At 42.0% G+C, this 21,437-nt stretch overlaps 1 protein-coding gene across 1 annotated transcript in view; it reads left to right on the top strand.

Annotated features, from left to right (window-relative positions):
• Positions 1–3,104: 3,104 nt before the first annotated feature.
• The window catches only part of ANKRD55 (ankyrin repeat domain 55), a 133,669-nt gene continuing 115,336 nt past the window's right edge, over positions 3,105–21,437 (top strand). The window contains exon 1 of the mRNA XM_030798602.1: positions 3,105–3,190. Coding sequence (XP_030654462.1) covers positions 3,133–3,190 — 58 coding nt within the window. The 5' untranslated portion in view covers positions 3,105–3,132. The remainder of the gene's footprint in view (positions 3,191–21,437) is intronic.

Raw genomic sequence — 21,437 nt, 5'->3', positions numbered from 1 at the left:
TTACCTTACCTGCTTCCAGAAACTCCCTGATCCTTTTTCAGAAAGTTCTGAGTAGCCCACCTCTTAATTAGCATGTAATTAAAATCGGTCTAAATACAGCTGCCAACATCCCATACACTGCTCCTCCAGGCACAGCGCCCATGGGGTAGCCCTGGTCCACAGGAGCAGTACGTCTGCTGCTGCTGTAATGTACACCTGCTGCTTCAGTAAAAGTTACTGTCTCCACCACAGAATTCTTTCCTGGGCAAAGCCAACAACCCTTCAGGCCAAGTCCGAATTTGGGGGCTCACCTGCACTGCATCAACTTGTACTAATCACACACCTAACAAGAGACAAACCCAAGTTCAGGCCCTTTCCATTCTCTTTGACTGCCCTTCTTCAAAATGAGCCCAAAGCAACCCTTTTCAAAACATGAAAATGTCTGTATATTTTAATTTGGTTTTGTAATCATTTTAGAGACTTTGCATTTATTTTGAGAGTTCCTCTTTTGTATTAGTTTCCTGAAGCCATTGTAACAAATTACCACAAGTTTGGTGGCTCAAAACAACAGATATTTATTCTCTCACAGTCTGGGGACTAGAATTTTGAACTCAAGGTGTCAACAGGGCCTCCTCCCTCTGAAGGCTCTAAGGGACAGCCTGTTTCATACCTCTTCCAGCTTCTGGTGGCTGCAAGTGTTCCTTAGCTTGTTGCTGCATCATTCCCCTCTCTGCCCCTGCGCCCACATGGCCTCCTCCTCTTCTCTCTGCATGTCTCTTATAAGGGCATTTGTGGTTGGACACAGGGCCCACCAGTATAATGCAGGATGATTTCAACTTGAGACCCTTAACTTAATTACATCTGCAAAGACTCCTTTTCCAAATAAGGTCATATTCACAGGTTCTGAGGACTAGAATGAGAACATTCCTTTCTGTGGGCCCTTCCACAAACCATTCAGCCCTCTATCCCCTCCATGTGCTGCAGCCTGGAAACTCTCCCCAGATAGCAAGCTGGGGACTCACACTGACCTTATTTGTTTATCTTCTCCCAAAGATCCCTGTCCTGTGCTTCCTGCTGTCCGAAAACTGTTCTACTTATTTTGCCCAATTTTCCAGTTGTTTAAGGAAGGACAGTGAATCCAGTCCCTATTACTCCAGCATGGCCAGGAGCAAAAGTTGCGCCCATGAGTGTAAGTTCATTGAGTGTGGGAACATTTCCTATCTTGCCTCTCTAGTGCCTGTAGAAATGATTGGAGCACAGTACTCCTTCCTTAACAGTTGATGAATTGAAGAACAAATGAATGAAAGGGAAGTTCATCTAAACCTTTTGTTTTTCTCTTGTTTGGGACTGAATGGCAAAAAACCCTTTTACCTCCGTCAGCCAGATGAGCTTGAGCCATCTCTCCTTAGCTGAGGATCTGCTGGTGTAATTCTCAGTTTCCTCCTCAATCTACTCGCAGCCCCTAAATCTGGCTCTCATGGTTAATGCAAGAAACTGGTGTTGGGAAATGTAAGAGATTTACCTAAGGAGCACATTTTGGGTAATGATTTGTAAGACATATGTTCTGTCCGTGTTTTTAAATAAAAAGAACGCAGAGCATGTTGAGGGGAGGGGCTAATGTGGGAAAGGAGAATGAATAGTATTTTTGAGTGAGTAGCAGTATTGTCACAAAGAAGAGAGGCCCCCCAATTTGTTGATGGAAAATTAATGATAGGCACTGAGAAAATATGAGGCAGGAGAAAAGCAAGGAGCCTGCTTATCAGTGAACACAAATTATACACTAGATCAGTCCATATCAAAACAGAGGTGGTCATATACAGAGAAAAATGGTTTCTGCTTTTATTTCCACAATCACACACTAATTAAGTTAAAAAGAAAACAGTTATTACCACTATCAATAGCATTTATGAATGCATCTACTATATGGCTGTTTGACTTATCCAAAAATCTGGTTGTGCCTAGAATATAGAACTTTGTTTGAATTTAGTATATCATATTTTTATTACAAATATAAGATTATAGATACTGGTTATTAACAAGCCAAAAATACAGAGATTGATACAGAACAAGTTAGAAATCTCCTACTCTAATCACAGTGGCCTGAGGGAACCAATATTAGCAGTTTAGTACGTATCTTTCTACATCTTTTTCAGGGTTCCTCTGAATATATAAAAATAATGTATACAGTGAGTGGTTTCTGGCTTTATTAAAACGTGAACAAATGAAATACTTGTTTATTTCATTTAACAATAGATTAGTGACATGTCACCAGATAAATACACATAGATTTATTTATGTCAGATTTTTAAATCTAGAGTATGAATTTACTGCCATTTACTTAAGCTGCTCCCTGAATGAGGTACATTCGGGTGATTTTTCAGGTTTCACTATATGTAATGCTACAATAAACACCCTTGTGACTGCAGACTGTTTTAATTTTATCACCGCAGATACTCGAGCCTTGAAATGTCACCTTTCAAATGACGCCTTTCCCCATCCTCCCTGTCATTTGGAGAACGGAGCTGAAAGGGGAGTGAAGAAGACTGCCAACACGGATAATTACTCCACACAGCACATGGCCAGCAGCCTCCTGCTACAATATTTACATCCTATTCCATTGAGATGGCACTCTCTGCTCACATGACCCAAATGCAGTTCTCACTCCGCCAAGAGCACAGCCGAATGCGAACTGCATTGGCAGCTTTGCACATGCTCTGTCTGGCCCTGTGAATCCTCACTCACCCATTCAGATTTCTGTTGGTGTAAAGCGACATTCCAGCTGCTGAAGCTCCGTGATCTGCTGTGTTTTCCCAGCCCAGGTCCAAGGCAGGTGGCCCATACAATTTTACTATCTTTTTAGAGTTTGAGTAATTGTGTTTATTTATTTGGGGGTGGAGGGTGTATTATGCCCATGTACAGCTGTTGAATGAGGCCATAGAGAAACTCTTTTCCTAGCAGGTATTTACAGGAATAGCATTTACCTATTTTCATCACCTTGCCTGGACAACAACCTGCAGCTCTGATGCACATTTAATCCTGAAACAGAGGTCTTGGCAAACGATGCTGCCTCTGACTGTCGTGTTGACTGTAATGTTTGAGATGGTGTTTTCTCCTCTCTAGAGACCTGGATGCTTTTTGCCATTCTGATGGTAAATGATGAGACAGGCTACCATGGATTTCAGCACCCCTTCTGTGTTTGATCAGCAAAGAGGTAAAATGCTGCTTTAACACATTCTTTGGTTGTTAGCATCCTTAGTCTCATGGTATGGATTTACAGTTGTAAGGAGAGAAAGAGAAGTGTGTGTGTGTGTGTGTGTGTGTGTGTGTGTGTGTGTGTATGAGTATTTGCTATGTAGGATGGGGAAAGAGGATTTCACCTAGAAAACAAACCTGTTCAAAATATTCACTTCTAGTTTGATAAGCTTCTGAAACAGAAAAATAAGCTTATGATTTGTTGTATGAGCTTATGATCTTGTTGAAGTATTCCTACCTTCAAATTTTAAAAACTGGATTTCAAGCACACCAACTATTTCAGGTAGTGTCATCTTTATTCTGTTTTTTCCAAATCTTTTTTAAAAATTAGATTAAGCAATGTAAGAACACATCACTTTTTTTATCATTCTATTAGCCCAGTATCTCATTGCTGTATCTTCGTAAGCATTTTTTGATTCCTTTCAGGAATAGATGTTGCCTGTATTTATGTCGGGTTGATATGTTATCTCATCCAAGGTAGTGTAATGACATATCCCTATGCTATTATTTGCAATGACAGGGTATATCTTCCTTACTTATAATTTCTGCAGTGGAGGCAATTTTCCACATCAAAATCTTGCTGTGAGATCAACTTATCCTTATAATATCATGTATTTGGCTATGTGGTCTATGTGTATACACTTTGCATATGCAATTTGTCTATATACATCTTCATGTAATACATATGTGTAATAGTAAATCTTTTTTAGTATAAACATGAAATTTCCATTTTATAAACATAACAAATGTTTTTAGAATCTTTTCTTAAATATCTAATATTTAAACCACTTTCTACAGTCTCTGAATATTCTTCAAGATCCTAAGTTCCTTTGGTGATTTTATCTGTTTTGGCTACAACATGAAATGGTGGTTTGAAAAAGCCTCATTAAGAAAATGTATTGCTTTATTCTTTTTTTCCTTTTCCTGCTGTAGGTCATAGCATGTTTATTACCCCTCAAGCTACATCTGGCTTCGTGGGTGAATTATTTTAGCCCAGTGGATTTCTCCAAAAATAAATTTATATTTAGATTCCTGAGTTAGCTAATGTATATATGTATATGGTGTGTTCTCCAGGTCTTAGCTCATTTGGAATAGTGTGTGTGTGTGTGTGTGTGTGTGCCTTCAGAATGTGCCGGCTCATACCATGTTTGGATCTGAACACCATAGAGAAAGGGGTTGTCACAGCTGTGCCCACCACCATCTTCTCCTCCTGGTACATTTTATATCACTGATAGCAGTCATTAAAAGTGAAAATCTGCTAAGAACCAAAGAGCTCACACTGGCTAAAAAATGATGTTGCTGAGCCACGAAACACACAATGGATTTATTTTTGAAGACTAATTGGAGGGAGCTGGGACTGACTGAAGAACTAGCTCTTCGTAATGAATTTTACATGTTCCAGTGCTGTACCTTCTAACAGGATTGAGCCCCAAACATAGTTAAGATACAGAATTACAAGACTGATTTTCTTATAACACCTTTCATGTGAGCAATTCACAGCAATTCCTCTACCTGGGCCCGATTCTCTCCCATGGAAGTTAACCATCTCCCTGCCATCTTTATCTCTATTTCTCAATCCTTTCTCTCTTTCTAGAGGTTTTATCATATGGTGGAAAGAGCATGGGATTTTAAATCTTATAGACATAGATCAGAATGGCAGATCAGCTACTTCTTAGCTGTGTGACCTTGGCAAGTTACCTAACCTCTCTTGGCCTTAGTTTCCCCAGGAATACAATGGAGGAAATGATGCTTACCTAGCAGGGTTGTTGTGAGGATCTAAAATAACATATAAAAAGCACCTGTCAGCAATGCCTGATATTCAATAAGTATTTTCCCATTTTGGCTGCAGCTGTTATTATTATTGCCGTTGTTATTATCACCTTGGACTGGGAGTTTCTGAAGTGCAAAAGACTACTCATCTCTCTACCTTCAGCCTGAATGTAGCAGTCCTCAGATCAAATGAGGGCTTAGTACTGGATGACTAAATTACATTAATTATTTTTCTCAGAACCCTACGATACCATTTATAGCAAGACCTAGAATAATAATTAAGCCATTCCTGAATAGTTTTATTACCCCATTAATCTTTCCTCTTTCTTAAAAGCATGAAAGACCATGAGGGCTGAGACTATTATACAGATTTTAAGTATTATATTTTTGGACAAACCAAAGGGAGGTGACTTTCTCAGGAAAAGTTGAGCATGGGGCTTTAGTTGAGGGTTTTTCATGAATCGTGACTATCTGGATAAGTGAACCCTAGCAGCACTGGCTTTACATGCAGATGGGGACAGAAGACATTGCAGCTGGAAGAACCTTAGCAATCAGGTTACCTGCTGGTTCTCACATGACTGTACTTAAGAATCATCTGGGCCGGGCACAAAGGCTCACACCTGTAATCCCAGCAGTTTGGGAGGCCAAGGTGGGCAGATCACAAGGTCAAGAGATCGAGACCATCCTGGCCAACATGGTGAAACCCCGTCTCTACTAAAAATACAAAAATTAGCTGAGCACACGCCTGTAGTCCCAGCTACTTGGGAGGCTGAGGCAGGAGAATCGCTTGAACCTGGGAGGTGGAGGTTGCAGTGAGCTGAGATCAGGCCACTGCACTTCAGCCTGGTGACAGAGCAAGACTCTGTCTCAAAAAAAAGAAAAAGGAATCATCTGAAGAAATTCTGAAAATGCTGATGCTTGCATCCCACCCAGGGAGATTCCAGTTTAACTGCAGTGGTTGGCCCAACCAGCACTCTTTGGGAAGTTCTCATGGACAGCACAGATTGAGAACCAGTCATCCAACCTACCACTCTTCCACATTTCAGATGTGGGAACTAAAGCACAGAGAGGTTCAAAATTGGGTCCTTCCTAATAATAATAACAACAACCCACTAAATAGCAACAGAGGGGACTGAGGCCCAGGTGTTCTCCATCCATACAACAGGGCAATAGGAAGCTTCCTGCACACGGCCAATCCCTGGCCTAGCACTGACTCTGGCTCATGGTTGCCCAGAGAATGGTGGAAGAATATGATGCAGAAGGACCTTCAGGGCTCCAACGAGGTGGGTTTGGTAAGCCTGAATCCCTCCACATGCATTTTCCTGTATTTCCCTTTAGCTAGAGGCAACGAGGCATGCCAGGGTCTTGGTGACAGATGGTCATTTGCTCAAGTCCTGTCTCTGCCCTCTTCCTAGTCACATGAACTTGCACAAACTAGTTGATCTCCACTGGCTTCTGTCTCCTTGACTGTAAATGTGGATAATACTATATTACATATTCATAGAGCTGCTGGAAGGCCTAACGATCAGATCGTTTGACTGGCCAGGGGCATGGTCTCTGGCTGGCTTTGCAAAACTGTGAGGGAGGAAGCCCGGGTCTTCAGAACTCTCCACTCTCTTTTGTGCTTTCAGCTTTCACCATAGCAACGTCTCTTCTGGTCCCACGTGTTCTTTCTGGCTGTGTTCCCTCTCAAAGCCCACACACGCAGGAAGCGACCTATAGTAAAGCCATTTACTACAGAACACAGAGGTTCCTGCTAAAGTCTACATATTATGTAACTGAAGATACTTGCGTTGTAAGCTTTGTCACGACTTGTGGAAAGAAAAGTTTTGCTGCGCCTGAAAGAATCCCAAACCTGAGAGAGAAAACAGGAAAAAAAAAAAAAAAAAAAAAAGGCGAGGGGTCGGCGGGGGGAGGGGGGTGGGGGAGGGGGGTGGGGGGTGGGGGGCGGGTAGCCTCAGGGCCTCACCCACTCCTCTGTGTTGTTGGGGGTGAGCAGGGCCTGGCCCTGCCGGGGTCTCTGAGGAAATATGCCTGACGAGGCTGAGCAGTGTGTTTGCACACACCTGTGTGGGCTGTGGACCACCCTCTGGCACAGGTCTTTTCTCTTGTCAAGTTGCTGGAAAAGGAGAGGAAGGGCTTTGTCTTCTAGCCCAGATTAATACACTGTGTGATTGTTTCTGGGCTGCTGTAACCAATTATCACAAGCTGGGTAGCTTAAAACAACAGAAATTTATCCTCTCACAGTTCTGGTGCCCAAAAGTCTGAAATCAAGATGTCAGCAGCAGGCCGGGCGCAGGGGCTCATGCCTGTAATCCCAGCACTTTGGGAAGCCAAGGCGGGCAGATCGCCTAGGATCAAGAGTTTGAGACCAGCCTGGCCAACATGGTGAAACCCTGTCTCTAGTAAAACTAAAAAATTAGCTGGATGTGGTGTCACGCGCCTGTAGTCCCAGCTACTTGGGAGGCTGAGGCACAAGAATTGCTTGAACTCAGGAGGCGGAGGTTGCAGTGAGCCAAGATCGCGCCACTGCACTCCAGCCTGGGTGACAGAGTGAGACTCCACCTCAAAAAAAAAAAAAAAAAAGAAAAGTCAGCGGAGGGCCTACTCCTAGAACCTTTAGGAAAGAATCTTCCCTGGTCCTTCCACCCTTGGCTGCTGTGGCCTCATCTCTCTGGTCTCTGCCACCATCTTCACTTGGCCTCGTCTGTGTACATCGCTCCTTCTCTGTACCTGTCTCAAAGTTCCTCTGCCTCTCCTTTAAGGATGCATGTGATTGCATTTAGGGATCACCCAGATAATCCAGGATAAACTCTTCCTCTCAAAGTCCTTGGCTTAATGACATCCTTTCAGATATAAGGTCATAGTCACTCTCTTGCCATATAAGGGAATAGCCACAGGTTCCAGGATTAGAGGTTAGAACATATCTTTAGGGCCACCATTCAACCCATTGCAGGGAGTGAGAAGAGATCAGATCCCAGAAAGCACGCAACACTGTGACTCGGGTTTTGGTAAAATCCATTCTCATTTAAGCTAGAAGAAAAATTGGCAAGTAAGAGGTGGGGGAAGTGGGGGAGCATCTGTTTGGTGCCGACTCTGTGTAGGGCTTTACATGGATACATATTGACAAGAGGGAATGTTTACAGAGCATTTAGCAAAGCCAGGCTCTGTCCTAAGGACTGCACACAGACCAGGTCATATAATCCTCATATCAGCTTCAGAGTATGACCCCCTTTTAGTGATGAGGAAATTCAAAAAGGTTATGACCTACCCAATGTTACCACAAAGTAAAACAGCAAAGCTAGGATTCCAAGCTAAATCTGTTTCACTTCAAAATCCGTGTTCTTTCTACTGCGGAATGTCTTTTCCTTGGCCAGCAATAAGGTTTAATTAAAAAAAAAGACATCAATGAAAAATCAAATTAATGAAACGTTTATTTTCACAATCAAGCTCTTATTCCATTGTGTTGTGGATTTTTGAAGTTCCCACACACAGATGTGCAGGGTTTTGTTTGTTTGTTTTTTGTATTTTTTATACTTTAAGTTCTAGGGTACATGTGCACAATGTGCAGGTTTGTTACATATGTATACATGTGCCATGTTGGTGTGCTGCACCCGTTAACTCGTCATTTACATTAGGTATATCTCCTAATGCTATCCCTCCCCCCTCCCCCCATCCCACAACAGGTCCCAGTGTGTGGTGTTCCCCACCCTGTGTCCAAGTGTTCTCATTGTTCAATTCCCACCTATGAGTGAGAACATGCGGTGTTTGGTTTTTTGTCCTTGCGATAGTTTGCTTAGAATGTTGGTTTCCAGCTTCATCCATGTCCTTACAAAGGACATGAACTCATCCTTTTTTATGGCTGCATAGTATTCCATGGTGTATATGTGCCACATTTTCTTAATCCAATCTATCATTGATGGACATTTGGGTTGGTTCCAAGTCTTTGCTCTTGTGAATAGTACCGCAATAAACATATGTGTGCATGTGTCTTTACAGCAGCATGATTTATAATCCTTTGAGTATATACCCAGTAATGTGATGGCTGGGTCAAATGGTATTTCTAGTTCTAGATCCTTGACAAATCACCACACTGACTTCCACAATGGTTGAACTAGTTTACAGTCCCAACAACAGTATAAAAGTGTTCCTATTTCTCCACATCCTCTCCAGCACCTGTTGTTTCCTGACTTTTTAATGATCGCCATTCTAACTGGTATGAGATGGTATCTCATTGTGGTTTTGATTTGCATTTCTCTGATGACCAGTGATGATGAGCATTTTTCATGTGTCTGTTGGCTGCATAAAGGTCTTCTTTTGAGAAGTGTCTGTTCATATCCTTCGCCCACTTTTTGATGGGATTGTTTGATTTTTTCTTGTAAATTTGTTTAAGTTCTTTGTAGATTCTGGATATTAGCCCTTTGTCAGATGAGTGGATTGCAAAAATTTTCTCCCATTCTGTAGGTTGCCTGTTCACTCTGATGGTAGTTTCGTTTGCTGTGCAGAAGCTCTTTAGTTTAATTAGATCCCATTTGTCAATGTTGGCTTTTGTTGCCATTGCTTTTGGTGTTTTAGACATGAAGTCTTTACCCATGCCTATGTCCTGAATGGTATTGCCTAGGTTTTCTTCTAGGGTCCTTATGGTTTTAGGTCTAACATATAAGTCTTTAATCCATCTTGAATTAATTTTTGTATAAGGTGTGAGGAAGGGATCCAGTTTCAGCTTTCTACATATGGCTAGCCAGTTTTCCCAGCACCATTTATTAAATAGGGAATCCTTTCCTCATTTCTTGTTTTTGTCAGGTTTGTCAAAGATCAGATGGTTGTAGATGTGTGGTATTATTTATGAGGGCTCTGTTCAGTTCCATTGGTCTATATCTCTATTTTGGTACCAGTACCATGCTGTTCTGGTTACTGTAGCCTTGTAGTATAGATTGAAGTCAGGTAGCATGATGCCTCTAGCTTTGTTCTTTTTGCTTAGGATTGTCTTGGCAATGTGGGCTCTTTTTTGGTTCCATATGAACTTTAAAGTAGTTTTTTCCAATTCTGTGAAGAAAGTCATTGGTAGCTTGATGGGGATGGCATTGAATCTATAAATTACTTTGGGCAGTGTGGCCATTTTCATGATATTTATTCTTCCTGTCCATGAGCATGGAATGTTCTTCCATTTGTTTGTGTCCTCTTTTATTTCGTTGAGCAGTGGTTTGTAGTTCTCCTTGAAGCGGTCCTTCACATCCCTTGTAAGTTGGTTTCCTATGTATTTTATTCTCTTTGAAGCAATTGTGAATGGGAGTTCACTCATGATTTGGCTGTCTGTTTGTCTGTTATTGGTGTATAGGAATGCTTGTGATTTTTGCACATTGATTTTGTATCCTGAGACTTTGCTGAAGTTGCTTATCAGCTTAAGGAGATTTGGGGCTGAGACGATGGGGTTTTCTAAATATACAATCATGTCATCTGCAAACAGGGACAATTTGACTTCCTGTTTTCCTAATTGAATACTCTTTATTTATTTCTTCTGCCTGATTGCCCTGGCCAGCACTTCCAACACTGTGTTGAATAGGAGTAGTGAGAGAGGGCATCTCTGTCTTGTGCCAGTTTTCAAAGGGAATGCTTCCAGTTTTTGTCCATTCAGTATGATATTGGCTGTGGGTTTATCATAAATAGCTCTTATTATTTTGAAATACATCCCATCAATACCTAATTTATTGAGAGTTTTTAGCATGAAGGGCTGTTGAACTTTGTCAAAGGCCTTTTCTGCATCTATTGAGATAATCACGTGGTTTTTGTCTTTGGTTCTGTTTATATGATGGATTACGTTTATTGATTTGCGTATGTTGAACCAGCCTTGCATCCCAGGGATGAGGCCAACTTGATTGTGGTGGATAAGCTTTTTGATGTGCTTCTGGGTTTGGTTTGCCAGTATTTTATTGAGGATTTTTGCATCAATATTCATCAGGGATATTGGTCTAAAATTCTCTTTTTTTGTAGTGTGTCTGCCAGGCTTTGGTATCAGGATGATGCTGGCCTCATAAAATGAGTTAGGGAAGATTCTCTCTTTTTCTATTGATGGAAATAGTTTCAGAAAGAATGGTACCAGCTCCTCTTTGTACCTCTGGTAGAATTCGGCTGTGAATCCGTCTGGTCCTGGACTTTTTTTGGTTGGTAGGCTATTAATTATTGCCTCAATTTCAGAGCCTATTATTGGTCTATTCAGGGATTCAACTTCTTCCTGGTTTAGTCTTGGGAGGGTGTATGTGTCCAGGAATTTATCCATTTCTTCTAGATTTTCTATTTTATTTGTGTAGTTTATAGTATTCTCTGATGGTAGTTTGTATCTCTGTGGGATCAGTGGTGATATCCCCTTTATCATCTTTTATTGCATCTGTTTGATTCTTCTTTCTTTTCTTCTTTATTAGTCTTGCTAGTGGTCTATCAATTTTGTTGATCTTTTCAAAAAAGCGGCTCCTGGATTCATTGATTTTTTGAAGGGTTTTTTGTGTCTCTATCTCCTTCAGTTCTGCTCTGATCTTAGTTATTTCATGCCTTCTGCTAGCTTTTGAATGTGTTTGCTCTTGCTTCTCTAGTTCTTTTCATTGTGATGTTAGGGTGTCAATTTTAGATCTTTCCTGCTTTCTGTTGTGGGCATTTAGTGCTATAAATTTCCCTCTACACACTGCTTTAAATGTGTCCCAGAGATTCTGGTATGTTGTGTCTTTGTTCTCATCGGTTTCAAAGAACATCTTTATTTCTGCCTTCATTTCGTTATGTATCCAGTAGTCATTCAGGAGCAGATTGTTCAGTTTCCATGTATTTGAGCGGTTTTGAGTGAGTTTCTTAATCCTGAGTTCTAGTTTGATTGCACTGTGGTCTGAGAGACAATTTATTATAATTTCTGTTCTTTTACATTTGCTGAGGAGTGCTTTACTTCCAACTATGTGGTCAATTTTGGAATAAGTGTGATGTGGTGCTGAGAAGAATGTATATTCTGTTGATTTGGGGTGGAGAGTTCTGTAGATATCTATTAGGTCTGCTTGGTGCAGAGCTGAGTTCAATTCCTAGATATCCTTGTAAACTTTCTGTCTCATGGATCTGTCTAATGTTGACAGTGGGGTGTTAAAGGCTCCCATTATTATTGTGTGAGAGTCTAAGTCTCTTTGTAGTTCTCTAAGGACTTGCTTTATGAATCTGGGTGCTCCTGTATTGGGGGCATATATATTTATGATAGTTAGCTCTTCTTGTTGAATTGATCCCTTTACCATTAGGTAATGGCCTTGTCTCTTCTGATCTTTGTTGGTTTAAAGTCTGTTTTATCAAAGACTAGGATTGCAACCCCTGCCTTTTTTTTGTTTTCCATTTGCTTGGTAGATCTTCCTGCATCCCTTTACTTTGAGCCTATGTGTGTCTCTGCATGTGAGATGGGTCTCCTGAATACAACACACTGATGGGTCTTGACTCTTTATCCAATTTGGCAGTCTGTGTCTTAATTGGAGCATTTAGCCCATTTACATTTAAGGTTAATATTGTTGTGTGTGAATTTGATCCTGTCATTACGATGTTAGCTGGTTATTTTGCTTGTTAGTTGATGCAGTTTCTTCCTAGCATTAATGGTCTTTACAATTTGTCATGTTTTTGCAGTGGCTGGTACCAGTTGTTCCTTTCCATGTTTAGTGCTTCCTTCAGGAGCTCTTGTAGGGCAGACCTGGTGGTGACACAATCTCTCAGCATTTGCTTGTCGGTAAAGGATTTTATTTCTCCTTCACTTATGAAGCTTAGTTTGGCTGGATATGAAATTCTGGGTTGAAAATTCTTTTCTTTAAGAATGTTGAATATTGGCCCTCACTCTCTTCTGGCTTGTAGAGTTTCTCACGAGAGATCAGCTGTTAGTCTGATGGGTTTCCCTTTGTGGATAACCCAACCTTTCTCTCTGGCTGCCCTTAACATTTTTTCCTTCATTTTAATTTTGGTGAATCTGAAAATTATGTGTCTTAGAGTTGCTCTTCTTGAGGAGTATCGTTGTGGCATTCTCTGTATTTCCTGAATCTGAATGTTGGCCTGCCTTCCTAGGTTGGGGACATTCTCCTGCATGATATCCTGAAGAGCGTTTTCCAACTTGGTTCCATTCTCCCTGTCACTTTCAGGTACACCAATCAGACGTAGATTTGGTCTTTTCACATAGCCCCATATTTCTTGGAGGCTTTGTTCATTTCTTTTTACTCTTTTTTCTCTAAACTTCTCTTCTCTCTTCATTTCATTCATTTGATCTTCAGTCATGCATACCCTTTCTTCCAGTTGATCGAATCAGCTACTGAAGCTTGTGCATGTGTCACGTAGTTCTCATGCCTTGGTTTTCAGCTCCATCAAGTCATTTAAGGTCTTCTCTACACTGTTTATTCTAGTTAGCCATTCATCCAATCTTTTTTCAAGGTTTTTAGCTTCTTTGTGATGGGTTCGAACATCCTCCTTTAGCTCAGAGAAGTTTGTTATTACCGATCTTCTGAAGTCTTCTTCTCTCAACTCATCAAAGTCATTCTCCATCCAGCTTTGTTCCATTGCTGGCGAGGAGCTGCATTCCTTTGGAGGAGAAGAGGCACTCTGATTTTTAGAATTTTCAGCTTTTCTGCTCTGGTTTCTCCCAGTCTTTGTGGTTTTATCTACCTTCGGTCTTTGATGATGGTGACATACAGATGGGGTTTTGGTGTGGATGTCCTTTCTGTTTGTTAGTTTTCCTTCTAACAGTCAACACCCTCAGCTGCAGGTCTGTTGGAGTTTGCTGGAGGTCCACTCCAGACCCTGTTTGCCTGGGTGTCACCAGCGGAGGCTGCAGAACCGCAAATATTGCAGAACGGCAAATGTTGCTTCCTGATCCTTCCTCTGGAAGCTTAGTCTCAGTGAGGCACCTGGCTATATGAGGTGTCAGTCAGCCCCTACTGGGAGGTGCCTCCCAGTTAGGCTACTCGGGGGTCAGGGACCCACTTGAGGAGGCAGTCTGTCTGTTCTCAGATCTCAAACTCCATGCTGGGAGAACCACTACTCTCTTCAAAGCTGTCAGACAAGGATGTTTAAGTCTGCAGAAGTTCCTGCTGCCTTTTGTTCAGCTATGCCCTGCCCCCAGAGGTGGAGTCTACAGAGGCAGGCAGGCCTCCTTGAACTGCAGTGGGCTCCACCCAGTTTGAGCTTCCTGGCCGCTTTGTTTACCTACTCAAGCCTCAGCAATGGCACATGCCCTTCCCCCAGCCTCATTGCTGCCCTGCAGTTTGATCTCAGACTGCTATGCTAGCAGTAAGCAAGGCTCCGTGGGTGTGGGACCCTCCGAGCCAGGTGCGGGATATAATCTCCTGGTGCGCCGTTTCCTAAGACGGTTGGAAAAGCGCAGTATTAGGGTGAGAGTAACCCAATTTTCCAGGTGCCATCTGTCACTGCTTCCTTTGGCTAGGAAAGGGAATTCCCTGACCCCTTGCACTTCCTCGGTGAGGCAGTGCCTCGCCATGCTTCGGCTCACACTCGGTGGGCTGCATCCACTGTCCTGCACCCACTGTCTGACAAGCCCCGGTGAGATGAACCTGGTACCTCAGTTGGAAATGCATAAATCACCTGTCTTCTGCGTCGCTCACACTGGGAGCTGTAGACTGGAGCTGTTCCTATTTGGCCATCTTGGAACCTCCCTCAATGTGCAGGTTTTAAATCCAACTGCTCATCTAAAATGGGAATGCTAGACAAAAAGATCTGTGCTTTGCTGAAAAAGCAAAAGTTAAAAATCTGGCATGACAACCAGATGCCTCCAAAGGAAGAATAAGCAAATTTTGAATGGTGTTTTGGACAAAGGAGTCCTCTGAAAGGAGTTTTGAAAGACAAGCATAGGAGATAGGAAAGGAAAGGGAATGATTTGGGCTCAGTTGCTGAGTTCAGGCTCAGAGATCTTGAATGGGAGCCTGGAGTAAACCCAGGAACATTGAAGAGAATTCTGTGATTGATTTTCAGATTGACAGTCCAGATAAATGAAGACTAGCTGGCAAACCAGCACTGGTTTTGAAGCAAATTATATGTTGCCTTTGAGAAAATGCCTAGCCTTCTCTTTCTCTTGGTCAAGAAAGAGGAGCGAAGGGAAAGAGAGATGGGAGAAGAATCTTTTTTTCCTGTTCTTGACCACTCCTGAACAAGTCTAGGCAAGCATGTTTGTTTCAGTGTTTTGTTTTGTTTTGTTTTGTTTTGTTTTTTGAGATGGAGTCTCACTCTGTCACCCAGGCTGGAGCGCAATGGCGTGATCTTGGCTCACTGCAACCTCTGCCTCCTGAGTTCAAGCAATTCTCCTGCCTCACCTCCTAAGTAGCTGGGATTACAGACGCCCAACATCATGACCGTCTAATTTTCGTATTTTTGTAGAGACAGGGTTTCACCTTTTGGCCAGGCTTGTCTTGAACTCCTGACCTCAGGTGATCTGCCTTCCTTGGCCTCCCAAAGTGCTGGGAGTACAGGCATGAGCCACTGTGCCCAGCCTCTTTCAGTTTTCTTGATCACTCCTGAATAAGTCTAGGCAAGTGTGTTTGACCTCCACCTTTCTCTGCCCCCTTCTTTGTGATGCTGCCTTCTTCCAACCTACCAACTCCTGAGAAAGTGTGTGACAGACCAATCCATTCTGGATTGTGCTGTGGCCTCTATCTGTTACCCCCTAGGACAGGTTGTGTCCCCAATAACCTGAGCATCCCTTTCCTTCCACCCTTTATGGCTCGTCTTATGGGCTCTACAGAAGGAAGCCCCTGGCTGAGCTTATCCAAATAATTACCCTTCACAGCCATCAGTATTCTTCACCACAGGACCACCCAACTGTCCTGGGGGAAGGGGCCTCTTGCCAGAGTATGCATCCCAAGAGGGAGGACCCTTGAGTGGTATCCGGAGAGAATAGAAACTCACTTGGGCAACCACATCTGAATCAACCCTGATGTTTCCTACAACTCACTGGATCAGCTTCAGGAGGCTCTCCCTCAGCTCAGCCTCTGGTGCAGTAGGCAGCCGGGCAACCACACTGAGCTCTTCCTGTCATCTCTACTCACTAACTCCACAGTTCCAGAACTAAGTAACTGTGCTGGGTACCTGATATTCATGGATTTTCCCTTTGATACCACTATTTTGATACAGGGACATTTTAAACAAAATGGATATGGAGTCTAAGAGAAAATACAATAAGCTTGTAGCTGTTTTATTATTACAAAACAAGCATGAGACAAACATCTCACTCATCACCAAATGTGGGACAAGGTGAGAAGGTGAGGGTATGGATGCACTAAGGTCAAAGGTTGGTGCAAAAGGTGGCATATGGATGGGGCTAAGACCACTAACCAGGAGTCACATGATTAATGCACTTGTAAATCTCTGTTGGTCATTTAATGCAGGGTCTGCTGAATTGTGTTTGAGAATTCCCTTATATCATGAATGATCTACATGTCAGATTTTCTGATTTATCTTTTAAAGTCATGATGGTTTTACCCTAATATTTACCTTCAATCAATATGTAGGTTTGTGTGCTTAATAAGGGCTCTTTGTTTTCTCTTTGTGAGACCTAAAAATGGCACTTGCTCATTAATGAGCCTATTCTTATTTTATCAGGTATATTGAGGGAGGAAGAGAAGGGAAGTCATTCCAGTATACATGGAAAGTACTTCCATTTCTAAGTGTGCTCTCAGAACTTAAGATATATGTATATAATATTCAATAGTATTCCAATTATTTTAAATTTTTCTCTTTTTTTTTTTTTTTTTTGGAGGCAGAGTCTTGCTCTCTTCCTCAGGCTAGAGTGCAGTGGCACGATCTTGGCTCACTGCAACCTCTGCCTCCTGGGTTTAAGCGATTCTCCTGCCCCAGCCTCCCACGTAGCTGGGATTACAGGTGCCTGCCACCACGCCTGGTTAATTTTTGTATTTTTAGTAGAGACGGGGTTTTGCCATGTTGGCCAGGCTGGTCTCAAACTCCTGACCTCAGGTGATCCGCCCGCCTCGGCCTCCCAAAGTGCTGGGATTACAGGCGTGAGTCACCGCACCTGGCCTAAATTTTTCAAAAATAATTTCAAACTTATAGAAATGTTGTAAAAATAAGAATCATACAAAAAAATACTTGTATGCCTTTTACTCAGATTCATCTAATATTAACATTTTGCCCCATTTGCTTTATCATTTGCTTTTTCTGTCTCCCTCACTCCTTCCCTCTCTCTCTCTCTCTCTCTCTGTGTCTCTCTCCCTCAACATGTGTGTGTGCTTTTTGTTAATCTTGCATCTGCATTCTAATTTTGTCTATTGACCTAATACAGGTATACCTTGGGGATACAGTGGGTTTGTTTCCAGACCACTGCAACAAAGTGAATATTGTAAAAAGTGAGTTATACAAACTTTTGGTTTCCCAATGCATGTAAAAGTTAGGTTTACGCTGTACTGTAATCTATTAAGTATGCAATAGCATTTTGTCTAAAAATGTGCATACCTTATTTTAAAAATACTTTATTGCTAAAGAAAAGCTAACGATCATCTGAGCTTTCAGCCATCTTTTTGCTGGTAGAGGGTCTTGCCTCGACGTTGATGGCTGCTGACTGATCTGGGTGGTGGCCGCTGAAGGTTGGGGTAGCTATGGCAAGTTCTTAAAATAAGACAAAAATAAAGTTTGCTGCATCAATTGACTCCTTCTTTCATAAAGGATGTATCTGTAACATGTGATATGGTTTGATAGCATTTTACCCACAGTAGAAATTCTTTCAAAACTGGAGTCAATTCTCTCTAACCCTACCACTGCTTTATCAACTAAATTTATGTAATATTCTAAATCCTTTGTTGTCATTTCAACAATATTCACAGCGTCTTCACCAGGAGTAGATACGATCTCAAGAAATCACTTTCTTTACTCATCCATAAGAAGCAACTCTTCATTCATTCAAGGTTTATCATGACATTGCAGCAATTTAATAATATCTTCAGGCTTCACTTCTAACTCTAGTTCTCTTGCTATTTCCACTACATCTGCAGTTACTTCCTCTACTGACGTTCTGAACTCCTCTAAGACTTCTTCAAAACTCCTGTTTGGAGAGTTGAAATTAACTTCTTCCAAACCCCCATTAGTGTTGATATTTTTACCTCTTTCAATGAATCATGAATTTTTTTTTTTTTTTTTTTTTTTTTTGGAGACAGAGTCTCGCTCTGTCACCCAGGCTGTAGTGCAGTGGCGCAATCTCGGCTCACTGCAAGCTCCGCCGCCTAAGTTCACGCCATTCTCCTGCCTCAGCCTCTGGAGTAGCTGGGACTACAGGCGCCGGCCACAACGCCCGGCTAATTTTTTTTGTATTTTTAGTAGAGACGGGGTTTCACCATGTTAGCCAGGACAGTCTCTATCTCCTGACTTCATGATCCGCCTGCCTCAGCCTCCCAAAGTGCTGGGATTACAGGCATGAGCCACGAATCATGAATGTTTTTAATGGTATCTTGAATAGTGAATTCTTTCCAGTTTTTCTTATTTTTTTTATTTTCTCTGGCAGAAACTAATAGAGCAAAGGTTTTCAATTTACTTTGCCCAGATCCATCAGAGGAATCACTATCTATGGAGGCTATAGCCTTGCAAAATGTATCTCATAAATAACAAGACTTGAAAGTCAAAATTACTCCTTGATCCATGGGCTGCAGAATGGATGCTGTGTTACAGGCATGAAAACACAACATTAATCTCCTTGTACATCTCTATCAGAGCTCTTGCTTAGAAAAAATGGTACATTTCAAAATATTACTGCTCATTGACAATGTATTGTCAGTATTTTTTTGAAAGGAATTTTTCTTTCTGGCCAGTAGGTCTCAATAGTAGGCTTAAAATATGCAGTAAACCATGTTGTAAATAGATTTGCTATCATCCAGGCTTTGTTATTCCATTTATAGAGCAGAGGCAGAGTAGATTTAACATAATTGTTAAGAGCCTTCAGGTTTTGGAATGGTAAATGAGCACTGGCTTCAACTCCGAGTCATCAGCTGCATTAGCCCCTAACAAGAGTCCTTTGAAGCATTGAAGCTAGGCAGTGACATCCCTTCTCCAGCTATGAAAGTCCTAGGTGGCATCTTCTCCCAATAGAAGGCTGTTTTATCTACATTGAAAATCTGTTGTTTAGTATAGCCACCTTCATCAATGACCTTAGCTAGATCTGCTGGATAACTTGCTGCAGCTTCTCCAACAGCACTTGCTGCTTCACCTTACATTTTTATGTTATAGAGATGGCTTCTCTCCTTAAACCTCATAAAACAACCTTTGTTAGCTTTAAACTTTTATTTTGCATCTTCCTCATTTCTCTCAGACTTCATAGACTTGGAGAAAGTTAGGGGCTTCCTCTGGATTAGGCTTTGGCTTAAGGAAATGTGGTGGCTAAATTGGTCTTTTACCCAGGCCACTAAAACTTTCTCCATATCTGCAATAAAGCTGTTTCTCTTTCTTATCATTCATGTGTTCACTGGAGTAGCACTTTTAATTTCCTTCAAGAACTTTTCTTTGCATTTACAACTTGACTAACTGACACAAGAGGCCTCATTTCTGGTCTGTTTTAGCTTTCAACATGCCTTCCTCATTGAGCTTAATCATTTCTAGCTTTTGATTTAAAGTGAGAGGCTTGTGACTCTTCCTTTCACTTGAATACTCAAAGACTATTGTAGGGTTATTAATTGGCCTAATTTCAATATTGTTGTGTCTCAAGGAATAAGGAGGCCTGAGGAGAGGGAGAGAGATGGGGGACTGGTTGGTCAGTGGAGCAGTCAGAGAACACATTTATCCATTTAAGTTCACCATCTTCTGTGGATGCGGTCCATGGGACCCAAAACAATTACAATAGTAACATCAAAGATCACTGATGACAGTGTTATACTCCTTTAACTAGCAAAGAGCTATGTTCTTCAGCATCTCTTAACCCCAGCCTATTCCCAGCTTCTCAGCCACCAACATGTATTCATGACAATTCACCCTCCATGCCAGGGTTGGGGAATCACCTCCAAAGAGAAACAAGAGATCTGGCCAAGAATACTAGCCAGTACTCCTGATTAAAAGAAGAGCTGTCACTCTGGGTTATTAAGCAGCTCCCATGTACCAGGCACTGTGCTATACTCTTTCTTCCTATTATCTCACTTAATCTGTGCCACAGACTTTGAGACAGATTCCATTTTTAGTCCATCTGAGGTTACATAACTTGCCCAAGGACACACAAGACAAAGGACAAGGCTGTCATGTTAACTCAGGCTTCTGACCCCCAAGCCCTCCCACACTCCTCTTCATATCAAGATATACTTTCTAGATTCTGACAGTCCACCTGATCAACCCCTTTCTGACACCTAGCACGAGAAGGAAAAAGTGATGGTGGCTAGAGTCCTCAGCAGAGTGCCCAACTCCCTCTGTGATTTGCTCAAGGTGGGCTGGCAGGGACAACAGCCACCACTGTGGCTCCACTGGGCTAGGCTTCCCTTTGGAATGAGCTCTGCTAAGAGGCCTCAGCTCAGTGTGACAGCCCCACTTCTTCCAAAGAGGATTCAGTCTCCATGGCAGTCTGCCCTTGGAGCAAAGAATGGCCCCAGCATCCCAGGAGGAGGAGAAGGAGGTTAAAAGGGTGAGATTACACTGGAATATAACTGGAGGAACTGATGTGATGGGAACTAGAGATTGCCAAGGCCAGGGCTTGGCTTTTATCATGGAAGCTTCTGAAGGTGGGTTGTTATTTACCTACTCAGCCCATTTGTTCTATGCAGCAACAAGTGGACCTTTCTCCAAGAGAGTTCAGAGATCTCCAACCCTGTAAACAGGGTCACACAAAAACAACAGTTGATTAAAAAAAAAAAAAAGAATTCTTTCAGCCTTGGCATCTTGCTCTTTGGTTGTGGGCCCATCAACTTTACCCTTGAGACCACTCCTATGATCTTTAATTCACCAAAGTAAATCAGCACACAGTCTGCTATTTTAAAAAACTGTAAGAGGTGCACCTGAAATTCACCTAGATTGACACTTTTATCCTTCTGATCACTTAATATTATTTTTAAAATGGCATCCTAGAGTTCTGGCCACAACTGGGCTGGCCCAGCAGGGACCACTGAATATATAGTGGAGTTGAGATAGGTTGGTTGATTTCAGGTGGCCACAGCAGGAACCAATTTAAGGATGGATCCTGGAAGTGTTTCATCTTAGAATAGCAGTCCCTTTAGAATTAGAAGGAATCTTAGTGAATATATAACCCAGTTCCTTCACTGTTTATATGTGAAGACTGAAACATAAAGGGATTAGCAGTGGTACAGTGGAGTAAACCCTGTGGCCACTGGAGCTGACTGGACACTCAGATCCCAGTGCTGCTGCTTACTGTGTGCTCCAGCTGGTGACATATTTATCCCTTGCTTTCCTTACCTTGTAAGTTAAGATGATTATACTACAAATGATTGTTTGAAACT

The sequence above is a fragment of the Nomascus leucogenys genome, chromosome 18 (assembly GCF_006542625.1).
Source record: "Nomascus leucogenys isolate Asia chromosome 18, Asia_NLE_v1, whole genome shotgun sequence".
NCBI lineage: Eukaryota > Metazoa > Chordata > Mammalia > Primates > Hylobatidae > Nomascus > Nomascus leucogenys.
Note: the sequence above shows the minus strand (reverse complement) of the source record. Positions and strands in the feature narration are given on the sequence as shown.